General features: G+C 38.8%; 1 protein-coding gene across 3 annotated transcripts in view; it reads right to left on the bottom strand.

The window, feature by feature from the left end:
- Positions 1-12783, bottom strand: part of LOC122680009 (membrane-spanning 4-domains subfamily A member 5-like) — a 42273-nt gene that overhangs the window by 18801 nt on the left and 10689 nt on the right. For all 3 annotated transcript variants that reach the window (XR_006336629.1, XR_006336602.1, XM_043880863.1), the window contains one exon: positions 9347-9403. Coding sequence is in view for 1 of the 3 variants with exons in the window: in XM_043880863.1 (XP_043736798.1) it covers positions 9347-9403 (57 nt within the window). In the remaining 2 variants the exon portion in view is untranslated. The remainder of the gene's footprint in view (positions 1-9346; positions 9404-12783) is intronic.

Genomic DNA, 12783 nt, shown 5'->3' with positions numbered 1-12783 from the left:
TTATATATTTATTCCTTCAAAGACCAATAACTACTGAATGTCTTATCTGTACCATGCAAACTGTGCTCTTTGTGACTAAAGAGGTAGAAAAGATATGGTCTCTGAACTCAAGGAGCTTTCAGACTAATGAGGAAGACAAACAAGTGCATGTTAAATGTGAATAGAATATTAGAAAGAGGTTAACTCTATAAGCAAATCCAGAGTGCCTCCCAGGGTCAGATTACCAGAGAGTTAATATTCCAGGAGTTTGCCATGGTTCATTTTATAGTGCAAAAAAAGGGGAGCTGAGGGAAATTGTTAAAGAGACATATGCTATCTAGATAAGAGATTTAGGGTTTTATCTTGAAAAATAGTGGGAAATTAAATTGCTCGGCCAGCCTACTCTGGTTTCAGGCCATATTCTTCTCAGACTATGTACTCAAGACAGTATCTATGTAAAATGTTGCTGCATAACTACATTTTGTTCATATATGATGTCAGAGAGGTGCTAAGATGTGATATGGCTATAGGAGACATTATCTTATTCTTATTTTATTGTTCTAATAATTTGCATCAGTAGGATTTATTTTTATGTTACATAAACTAGATAATGAGCAGGATAAACTAATGGATTCTGAAACTTATTTCACCAGATAGATCATATGTTTATCTATGTTGCTGTCCATGGTTATACAGTGATCTCAGTTTATTCTTTTGGGAAAAAAAAATCTGCTTTTAAAAAGACAATCATATTGAAATAATATATTCATTATTTCACTTTTATAATTTAGACATTCAAAATCATTGCTTAGTAAATTATAGTATAGAAATATAATTCAATCTTGATTTTTAAAAATTGGACTATATTTTCTTTAAGATGTTGTGTTAGTTTCTGCTGTAAGACAACGTGACTCAGTTACGTGTATACACACATCCCCTCCCTCTGGGGCCTCTGTCCACCTCCCATCCCACCCCTCTGAGTCATCGCAGAGCGCTGAGCTGAGTTCCCTGGCCTATACGGCAGGTTCCCACTAGCGATTTTACATGTGGTCGTGTATATATGTCAATGCTACTCTCTTAATCCGTCCCACCCTCCTTCCTCCACTGTTTGGACGTCTGTCCTTTAATGTGGGTACTATTCCTGTCCTGCAAATAGGTTCATCAGTACCATTTTTTTAAATTCCATGTATATGCATTAATATACAATATTTGTGTTTCTCTGACTTACTTCACTCTGGGTGACAGACTCTAGGTTCATCCATATCACTACAAATGACCCAATTTTGCTCTTTTTATGACTGAATAATATCCCACTGTATATATGTTCCACATCTTCTTTATCCAGTCATCTGTCAATGGACATTTAGGTTGCTTCCACGTCTTGGCCATTGTAAATAATGCTGCAATGAACATTGAGGTACATGTGGTCTTTTTGAATTATGGTTTTCTCAAGGTATATGCCCAGTGGTGGGGTTGCTGGGACATATGACAGTTTTATTTTTAGTCTTTTTTAAAAGAACCTCCATACTGTTTTCCACAGTGGTTGTATCAGTTTACCTTCCCAAGAGGAATTCTTGGGAACAAGAGGGTTCCCTTTTCTTCATATCTTCTCCAGCATTTATTGTCTGTAGACTTTTTGATGATGGCCATTCTGACTGGTGTGAGATGATACCTCATTGTAGTTTTGATTTCCATTTCTCTCATAATGAGCAATGTTGGTCAATCTTTTCATGTGTTTGTTGGCTACCTGTATGTCTTCTTTGAAGAAATGTCTGTTTAGGTCTTCCACCCATTTTTTTTTTTTTTTTTGACTAGGATGTTTGTTATTTTTTGCTATTGAACTGCATGAACTGCTTGTATATTTTGAAGATTAATCCTTTGTTTGCAAATATTTTTTCCCATTCTGAGCATTGTCTTTTAAGTAATGTTTATGGTTTTCTTGGCTGTGTAAAGGCTGTAAAGTTTAATTAGGCCCCCTTTGTTTATTTTTGTTTTTATTTTCATTACTCCAGGAGGTGGGTCAAAAAGGATCTTGCTGGGATTTATGTCAAAGAGTGTCCTGCCCATGCTTTCCTCTAAGAGTTTTAGAGTGTCTGGTCTTACATTCAGGTCTTCAATCCATTTTGAGTTATTTTTGCATATGGTGTTAGGTAGTGTTCTAATTTCATTTTTTACATGTAGCTGTGCAGTTTTCCCAGCACTTTGTATTGAAGAGGCTGTTTTTTCTCCATCGTATATTCTTGACTTCTTTGTCACAGATTAGGTGGCTGTGTGTGGGGGCTTATTGCTGGGCTTTCTGTCCTGTTACATTGATCTGTATTTCTATTTTTGTGCCAGTGCCATGCTGTCTTGATTACCGTAGCTTTGTAGTATAGCCTGAAGTCAGGGAGCCTAAATCCTCCAGCTCTTTTCATCTTTATCAAGATTGCTTTGGCTGCTCGGGGTCTTTTTTGTTTCCACACAAGCTAAACTTTTTTGTTCTAATTCTATGAAAAGTGCCATTGGTTATTTTTTTTAGAATTTATTTTGTAATTGAAGGATAATTGCTTTACAGAATTTTGTCGTTTTCTGTCAAACCTCAACATGAATGAGCCATAGGTATACATACATTCCCTCTCTTTTGAACCTCCCTCCCATCTCCCTCCCCACCCCGCCTCTCTAGGTTGACACAGAGCCCCTGTTTGAGTTTCCTGAGCCACAGAAAAGAGGCTTATGGACGTGGGGAGAGGGGAGGAGAGGGTGAGATGTATGGAGAGAGTGACATGGAAACTTACATTACCATATGTAGAATAGAGAGCCAATGGTAGCTTGCTGTATGGCCACTGGTTATTTGATAGGGACTGCACTTAATTTGTAGATTGCTTTGGGTGGTATAGTCATTTTCATAATATTGATTTTTCCAATCCCAATCATATTTGATTTCTTTCATCACTATCTTATAGTTTTCTGAGTATGAGTTTTTTGCCTTCTTAGGTAGGTCTATTCAGTCATTTTATTCTTCTTGTTGCAGTGGTAAATGGGATTGTCTTCCTAATTTCTCTTTCTGATTTTTTGTTTACAGTGTATAGGGATGCAAGAGGTTTCTGTGTATTAATTTTATATCCCGCAGAATTACTAAATTTTAACTTTACTAAATTCATTGATTAGCTCTAGTAGTTTTCTGGTGGCCTCCTTAGGATTTTCTATGTATAGTATCATGTCATCTGCAGAGAGTGAAAGTTTTATTTCTTTTCCAATTGGATTACTTTTATTTCTTTTTCTCCTCTGACTGCCATAGCTAGGACTTCCAAAACTATGCTGAATAAAACAGTGGCAAGAGTGGACAGGCACCCTTGTCTTATTTCTGATCTTACAGGAAATGCTTTCAGCTTTTCACCATAGAGAATGATGCTTGCCATGGGTTTGTCATATTTGGTCTTTATTATGTTGAGGTAGGTTCCCTCTTTGCCCACTTGTCTGGAGAGTTTTTTTGTTTTTTATCATAAATGAGTATTGAATTGTGTCAAAAGCATTTTCTTCATCTTCATTAAGATGATCATATGGTTTTTATTTTTCAACTTAATATGGTGTATCACATTGATTGATATATGTATCTTGAAAATCCTTGCACTCCTTAGGATGAATCCCACTTGATGGTGTATTATCCTTTCAATGTGCTGTTGGATTCAGTTTGCTAGTGTTTTGTTGAGTGTTTTTGCATTTGTGTTCATCAATGATATTACCCTGTAATTTTCTTTTTTGTGTGATATCTTTGGTTTTGGTAGCAGGCTGATGGTGGCTTCGTAGAATGAATTTGGGAGTGTTCTCTGTAATTACAGAGGGAGTCCCTCTGTAATCTTTTTGAAGAGTTTGAGAAGGATAGGTGTAAGCTCTTCTGTAAGTATTTGATAGAATTTGCCTGTGAACCCATGTGGTCCTGGACTTTTGTTTGTTGGAAGATTTTTAATCAGTTTCAATTCCATTACTTCTGATTGGTCTGCTCATATTTTCTTTTTCTTCCTGATTCAGTCTTTAGAAGGTTGTACTTTTCTAAGAATTTGTCCATTTCTCCAAGGTTGTCCATTTTGTGGGCATACAGTTGCTTATGATCCTTTGTATTTCTGTGGTGTCAGTTGTTAAGCTTCTCCTTTTTCCTTTCTAATTTTATTGATTTGGGCCATCTCCACTTTTTTTCTTGCATCTGGCTAAATGTTTATCAATGTTGTTTATCTTTTCAAAGAACCAGCTTTTCATTTCATTGATCTTTTCCATTGCTCTCTTAGTCTCTATTTCATTTATTTTTGCTCTGATGTTTATGATTTCCATTTGCACTGAAATGCAATGCAATATCTTTTTCCATTCCCTCATTTTCACTCTGTATGTGTCCCTAGGTCTGAAGTGGGTCTCTTGCAGACATCATATAAACGGGTCTTATTCTTGTATCCACTGAGCCAATCTGTCTTTTGGTTGGGACATTTAATCCATTTCAGGAAATTATCAGTATGTATGTTCCTATTAGAATTTTCTTAATTGTTTTGGTTTGTTCTTGTAGGTCTTTTCCTTCTCTCATGTTTCCCACCTAGAGAAGTTCCTTTAGCATTTGTTGGAAAGCTGGATTGGTGGTGCTGAATTCTCTTAGCTTTTGCTTATCTGTAAAGCTTTTGATTTCTCCATTGAATATTAATGAGATCCTTGCTGGGTAGAGTAATCTTGGTTGTAGATTTTCCCCTTTCATCACTTTAAATATATCATGCCATCCCCTCTGGTCTGCAGAGTTTCTGCTGAAAAATCATTTGATGACCTATGGGGAATCCCTTGTATGGTATTTGTTGCTTTTCCTTGGCTGCTTTTAATATTTTTCTTTGTATTTAATTTTTGTTTGTTTGATTAATATTTGCCTCGACATGTTTCCCCTTGGGTTTATTCTATATGGGACTCTCTGCAATTCCAGGACTCTTCTGCACTTCCTGGGTTGACTATTTCCTTTCCCATGTGAGGGAAGTTTTTGACTATAACCACTTCGAGTGTTTTCTCAGACCACTTCTCTTTCTCTTCTCCTTCTGGGACCCCTATAATTCTAATGTTGGTGCAGTTAATGTTGTCCCAGAGGTCTCTGAGACTGTCCTCATTTCTTTTCATTTTATTCTGCTCCACCATTATGTCTTGCAGCTCACTTATCCATTATTTTTACCTAAGTTATTCTGCTATTGATTCCCTCTAGTGTATTTTTCATTTCAGTTATTGTGCTGTACATCACTGTTTGTTCTTTAGTTCTTCCAGGTCCCTGTTAAACATTTCTTATATCATCTCAATCTGTACCTCCATTGTATTTTTGAGATCTTGGATCATCTTTACTAATATTACTCTGAATTCTTTTTCAGGTAGATTGCCTATTTCCTCTTCATTTATTTGCTCTTGTGGGTTTTTACCTTGCAACTCCATCTGCAACATATTTCTCTGTCCTCTCATTTTGTCTGAATTACTGTCTGTGGTCACAGTTCCCCTTGCTTCTGTTGTCTGTTCCCTCTTGGGTAAGATTGGTCCAGAGCTTGTGTCGTCTTCCGAGTGGGAGGGACTGCCGTCTGCAGTCTGGTGGGTGGTGCTGAGTCTTTTCCCTCTGATAGGCAGGGCCACAACAGGTGTGTGTTTTGAGGTGTCTGTGAGCTTCGTACAGCTTTAGGCAGCCTGTCTGCTGACAGGCAGGGCTCTGTTCCTGTCTTACTGTTTGGTGTGAGGTGTCCAGCGCTGGAGCCTGAAGACAGTTGGGTGGAGCCAGGTCTTGGCCTCATGATGGGTACTCACTCCAGACGGCTTTGGGTACAGTGGCCACAAGTGAGGTGTGTGTGTGAAGCGCCTGGGGTGCCAGAGGCCAGCAAAAGCTGCAACAAACTCTTACCTTGTCTGATATTATTGATCCACAATGTTCTTTCATGTGTAAACTGTCTCCAGGAAGATGACCTCTCTCAATTCCACATTCATACGTTGGAGACTTCAGAAAACAAAGAAGAGGGAGGCAGCGTCAGAGGTTCCAAAAGTCAGTCCTCCGAAGTGGTCCCAGATTCATCCTTCAGTGACAGCATCCAGAAGGAAGGCAGTGGAAAGGCCTGGGGATCTTTATGAAAGGTCAGAAGTCCTCACCTAAAGGCAAGCAACTCAGAAGTGCCATCATCCTGCAAATGCTCAGGAATCTTCAAGGTCTCCTTTCTTTGATGCAGATCATGTTAACCGCCCGCCAAATTATGGTGAGCATCCCCCTGAGTGTCAGTGAGAAGATTGAAAAAGGAAGAGATGAAGGGAAAAGAAGTGGTGGTAGGAAGCTACTGTCTCCTTCATTTTAGAAGGATAGTTTGCCTGGATAAAGATTTTTTGACATTTCCCCCACTCCCCCAAACATTGAAAATGTCATCCTACTACCTCAACTTTCTATGATTTCTGATAAAGCCAGCTATAATATTATTGAGGATCTCTGGTACACTATAAATCATTTTTTCATTTGCTGCTTTTGAGATTTTTCTCTTTATTCTTGAGTCTCATCAGTTCAATTTTGGTAAGTCTATATGTGGATTTTTTCAAGCTTATTCCACTTGGAGTCTATTGATCATCTTTAACATTTAGATTATTATTTTTTCATCAAGTTGGAAAATTCTTTGCCAGTATTTCTTCAAATATGCTTTCTGTCCCTTTTACTTTCTCTTCTCTTTGCGGGAATCTCTATTATACACATACATTCGTATGCTTGATAGTGAGCTTCCCAGGTGTCTCAGTGGTAAAGACTTCACTTGCCAATGCAAGAGATGCGGGTTTGATTCCTGAGTCGGGAAGATCCCCTGGAGTAGGAAATGGCAACCCACCTCAATATTCTTGCTAGGAGAATTCTATGGACAGAGGAGCTGGTGGATACAGTCCATGAAGTCACAAAGAGCTGAACATGACAGAGCAACTGAGCACACACGTGGTTGGTGTCTGATGGTTTTCTGAGTTCGTGTTCATTTTTCTTCATTTTCCATCTTTATGCCCCTCTTATTAAATAATCTCTATTGACCTATCTTCAAGTTTTCTGATTCTTTTTTCTGCCAGCTCTAGTCTGTTCTTTATTTCCTGTAGTGAATTCTTCATTTATTTAGTGCTTGCCCTTTTTAATTACAGAGTATCTGTTTTTTTTTAAACAGTTTCTCATTATTGATATCTATTTGGTGAGACATCACTTTTATCCTTTCTTTTACTTCTTTAAACATCATTTTCTTTAGTTCTTTGAACATGTTTTTAACAGATGATTTAATATCACTGACTATAAGGTCCAAAGTCTGTGCCTCATTAGGGACATTGTCTGTTGGTTGCTTTTTTCTCCTTGAATATGTGAAATATATTTCAGAGTCTTTGCATGCTTTCTATTTTAAATGGACATTTAACATCATATATTGTAACAAATTTGGCATTAGATTCTTCCTTTCTCATCCAGAATTCATTATTTTTGCTGTATTTTTGGTTGTTGCTTTCTTGTTCTTGCTTATTTGTTTAGTGACTTTCCTAAATTCATTTCCTAAAGTTTTGATTTGGGGTCTCTGAATTCTCTATTTTTTGAAGAAGTTCCTTTAAAAAATCCTTACATGTATATGTATATTTGATTCACTTTACTGCATACCTGAAATTAACACAACATTGTAAATCAGCTATACTGCAGAACAAAACAAACCAAACTGACTTCCTAGGGGTTACTCCTGGCTCAGTATAATTTAGTGCCTTTACCAAGGGGAACCTGTGTGAAAATACACACTTTAAAATTTCAATAAGTTTAGAACACAGTCTTAGCTTCCACTTTTTGCTTGCCCAGGGTTTCAGAGCCAGCCAGAATGGGTATTTCTCCTTTCCCAAGTCTTTCCTCTTAGACATGCATAGTCTTCCACGTGTATACAGTATTTTTGATCACTAAGAATATGCCGAGGCTTCTCAAAGCTCCCTGTGGTTTTCTAGTTATCAAAGATTTTCTTTTAAATTTCTGACCAAGCTTTGGTTCACTGCAACTGAACTCACAGCTTTATGCAACTGCACTGTAGTCAGTACACTGATATTATTTCAGTACTTTCCTAGTGATAGGACTTTGTTTTCACTTTGTATCTACACGAATAGCCACAGCAGCCTGGGGACAGAGATTTTTCAGAATGTTGTAAATTAAGAAAATATCGACTGTGCCCAGAGAACGATGATTTTAAGAGAGCATCAGAGGATGTCCGTCCTCTCAGCTGGCTGCAGGACTAGGCTTTTCCCGGCTACTGTGCAATGAGCTGGGGATTGAGGCGGAAGTGGGAGTATCTCCAGGTTAAAACATCACAGATCTCTGTTTCTTGACACTCAATAGTGTCACCTGGATAGACAATTTTCAGTTTTTACTTTGAGTTTGGTTAATGTCCACCCCAGGTGGCGCTGGTGGTAAAGAACCCGCCTGCCAATGCAGGAGATATAAGAGACGCGGGTTTGATCCCTGGATTGGGAAGAGTCCCTGGAGGAAGGCATGGCAACCCACTCCAGGATTCTTGCCTGGAGAATCCCATGGACAGAGGAGCTAGGTAGGCTCAGTCCATAGGGTCACAAAGAGTTGGACACAACTGAAGTGACTTTGCAGGTACATGCATGCACTTTGAAACTACTAATTTTAGGGTCTTTTTTTCTTTTTTTGTTGACATTTTCCTTGTTTTGGGGAGACTCAGGGACCTTAACTTGGAGGCACGTGGTTCCAGGTGGGAGGGTGAAAGCTGAGCCGTGGCTCAGATCACAGCCTGTGACTGGGTGGTGGAGGTGGGCGGTGGGCAGAATGGAAGAATGACATCATAGCGTTGCTTGTGCTGCCATCCCAGAAGTCAACCTGCCAGCACTAATATTTATAGTTACTCCAACTTCTTATCTTTCCATCTTACTACCCGTCAACATAAAACTAAACACTAAAAAAAATCAACATATTCCAGACTATTTACAATATCTCAAACATATTTTCCATCATACAATCAAATGTTCCTAGAAATATGAAAAAGAAGAAAGGAACAGGTAATAACAGACACTGGATCATTTCGAGAAATCCAAATTCAAGTGTGATAAGCAACATTTTAATTTACATTAAATGATTTATCCTAATAGAAATTTAATTCCATGATTAACTTCATACATCTTGACTTATTTTTATGGCTAATGAAATGTAACAAAGATTTCAGTAATTGCAGTATATCCTTTTCATTTTGATAAAGATTCAGTAGAAAATTAAAGTTCTTATATCTTAATCTATCCTCCAAAAATTTGGGTAGGTTTCCAGTGATTCAGAGACAATGCTACTTCCTTATGGACTCTCATCTTGTCAAATAAAATCATCTTTAGAGTTGCTACAAACATTCTGACTTACCAAAGACCTTGAACGCTTCCTCTCAAGCAATACTGTAAAGATTCCTGACAGCAAAAACTGGAAACAAAAATCACATTTATTAATACCTTGTCATTACATCTCCATGTAATCAACTTAAAAAGCAAGAGAACTCTGGAATGCCATAACATGAACAGCATCATATTCACTCTTTTGTGGGACCATTGAGAAAATCATGGACCCCTTGAGGTGACTTTATGTGTAAAAAGAATGTCAAATTTTACTTGGATTTTTTTTCAATCACAGTTTATTGAGCCCATGAGGTGAATTACAAGAAAATGCATCTATTTGATGAAGTTACTACTAAAAATGCTATACCTTAGTGATATCACATGCAAGTACCTTAAATATAATGCTGAAATATTTTATTAATAGAAAACATCACATTTAGAAAGTATTTAATTCATTATATATATTTAAATGTAAGAATTACATAATGTCTTCAATGAGTAGCTTGTTCTGTGACCTTCCATCAATCCTAAAACTTGTTAGAAAGATGGCAGTTATGGTGCATCAGAAATTTATTTTTTCCACTGGTGCAACTTTAATGTATGCATGGAAACTTTCAACAGCATTGAAAGAATAACTGTTCAGTTAGTAGTGAAGGAAAAGGAATATTCTGTCTCCCCAAAATGGCACCACTAACAAGCCAGTGCATGCATGTGCACTCAGTCACTCAGTCGGGTCTGACCACGGACTCTAGTCTGCCTGGCTCCTCTGTCCACGGAATTCTCCAGCAAGAATACTGGAGGGGGTTGCCAGCTCCTACTCCATGGGATCTTCCTGCCCCAGGCATCAAATCCACATCTCCCGTGTCTCCTGCATTGGCAGCTGGATTCTTTACCTGGGAAGCCCAACATGTCAGTACTAAAGAGCATTTTGGGGTCAGAAGGATATGAGTTTGAATTCTCTGAACTGTGCTTTCTATGACACTCAAGAGAAATTATGTGGCTTGTCATTAAGTTTTTCCTTTTTCATTGGTTAAGTGAGAATAATATTTTCTAACTTGTGTTACTAAGTGGTTATTGTAACAGTTACATATGAAGTAATTTGCCGAATTATTTGTAGTCAACTTGGTCCTACAGTTTTCACCTATGACTCAGAACTAAGTTTTCTAGAATTAATTTCTGTTATTTTCAGTTACAATAGTGTAAGAGAAAATCTCAAGCAATATTTGGAAGGTAGAAGGGAAGCAGAAACTGTAACTCTCAGAAGATCATAGTGATCAGACATGGCAGCCATGCCTCTTTTTTCTCCCTCTCCTCTGTATATTTTCATGTTATCATCCAGAGAAAGCAATTTCTAGATCGATTCATGATCTTCCCTTTGCAACCCCATTCTGGTGGCCTAGAATCCAGAGCTTCAAGATTTAGTTACATACACTCTGCCTGCAATGCAATAGACCCTGGCTCGATTCCTGGGTGGGGAAGATCCGCTGGAGAAGGGATAGGCTACCCACTCCAGTATTCTCAGGCTTCCCTGGTGGCTCAGATGCTAGAGAATCCATCTGCAATGCGGGAGATCTGGGTTCAGTCCCTGGGCTGGGAAGATCCTGTGGAGAAGGGAATGGCTACCCACTCCAGTATTCTGGCCTGGAGAATTCCCCGGACTGTACAGTCCACGGGGCCGCAAAGAGTCGGACACGACGGAGCGCCTTTCACTTTCAACTTGTCCTTTCGTGCTGGTGCCTTGTGAAAGTGAGTGTCAGTTGCTCAGCTGTGTCTGACTCTGTGATCACATAGACTGCAGCCCACCAGGCTCCTCTGTGCATGGAATTCTCCAGGCAAGAATACTGGAATGGGTTGCCATTTCCTTCTCCAGGGGATCTTCTTGACCAGGGATCAAACCCGGTCTTCTGCACTGCAGGCAGAGTCTTTGCTGTCTGAGCCACCAGAGGGGCCTTAGGCAGGAGCAGTCAGTGATCTTTTTTTATGATCCTCTAACCTTCGTTTCCACATCTTGTCTGCAGGAGCTTCCACATTTACAAAGGCTCCAATTCTTATTCCAGTTTCTATATTCCCATAAATATTATGGTAGCCCGTTTTTCTTTACAAAACCCTGCACTGAAATAAGTACCTTATAATAAGCCCCCACATTTGGACAAATGGTAGATAGTCTTAATTTTTATTTCCTTCTCTTACATTTCTATGTCCACATACCTTCCTCAGGATTCTTTCTAGTATTTTGAAATGGGTGCTACCTTTGTCTTTCAGCTACTCATCTTAGCCATCCTACACACAGCAAGAGAACACTCTCTTCTCAGCATCCTGGGCTTCCTCCATTTGAGGTGCTCATTCCAAAGTGTCTCCCAGAAAACCAAAACATACAACAAAGTCATCAAAAAAGAAAACAACCACTAGAGCAGTGTTTTCTTTTTTAATCTCCGGCAAAATCAAACTCATAAAGGAAATTATTGTAGCTATTTATCACATGTTGCCGAGGCTTCTTCTGAAGGACTGAAGCATGTATGCTCATTCTCTCTTGTAGCTCTATTTCTGATAAATGAGAAATTAAGGCATCAAAAGGGTATATAAGCAATAGTGAATGCCAACTGATTTACAGGTAGATAATCAACTGCTTCAAAGGTGTTGATTCCCAGTTTAGTGGGGCTCTGAAGGAGGGCTTATGGCATGCAGACCAGTTAATGGGATGCGGTATGGCAACAGGGAAACCTTGATTATATGGGACTCAAATTGATTTATGGCATTTCTGTTTCCTCTGTTAGTACATTTGTCAGGTAAGGACTAGTGATATGTGGGAGAATAGTTGGGGGACACCTTAAACAGATGGGCCTAAGAAGGTCTCTTGAAAGAGAGACATCAAAGCTGAGATAAGAGTAACCTGAAGTCTTGAAGACTAGAGGAGTTTTCCAGGGAGAGGAAATAAAAACACTTACAGAGGAGAAACCTTTACTGGTTTAGGGAATAGAACAAAGACCGGTATGCCTGGAACATAAAGAGGATTATCACTCCTATAAGACTGCTCTAAGATCAACTGTTATCTTGCAGAAAGTATGCTGTTTATTTTCTTTCTAACACTAACATTTAGAGATCTTAAAATAATTGCTTTCTTGTTAACTTTTGTCTCCGTAACTGAGAGAGTGAGATCTATGAAAGTGTTGTTGTTGTTGGTTTTTTGCTAAGTTATGACCAACTCTTTGCGACCCCATGAAATACAGCACACCAGGCTCCTCTGTCCCTCACTGTCTCCCAGAGCTTGCTCAAACTCATGTCCATTGAGTCAGTGATGCCATCCAACCATCTCATCCTCTGTCATCCCCTTCTCCTCCCGCCTTCACTCTTTCCCAGCATCAGGGTCTTTTCCAATGAGTCATCTCTTCACATCAGGTGGCCAAAGTATTGAGAGTTTCAGCTTCAGCATCAGTCCTTCCAGTGAATATTCAGGGTTGATTTCCTCTA

This window comes from Cervus elaphus, chromosome 1 (genome assembly GCF_910594005.1).
Source record: "Cervus elaphus chromosome 1, mCerEla1.1, whole genome shotgun sequence".
NCBI classification, from domain to species: domain Eukaryota; kingdom Metazoa; phylum Chordata; class Mammalia; order Artiodactyla; family Cervidae; genus Cervus; species Cervus elaphus.
The sequence above is the reverse complement of the archived record's forward strand: the minus strand, read 5'-3'. Positions and strand labels throughout refer to the sequence as shown.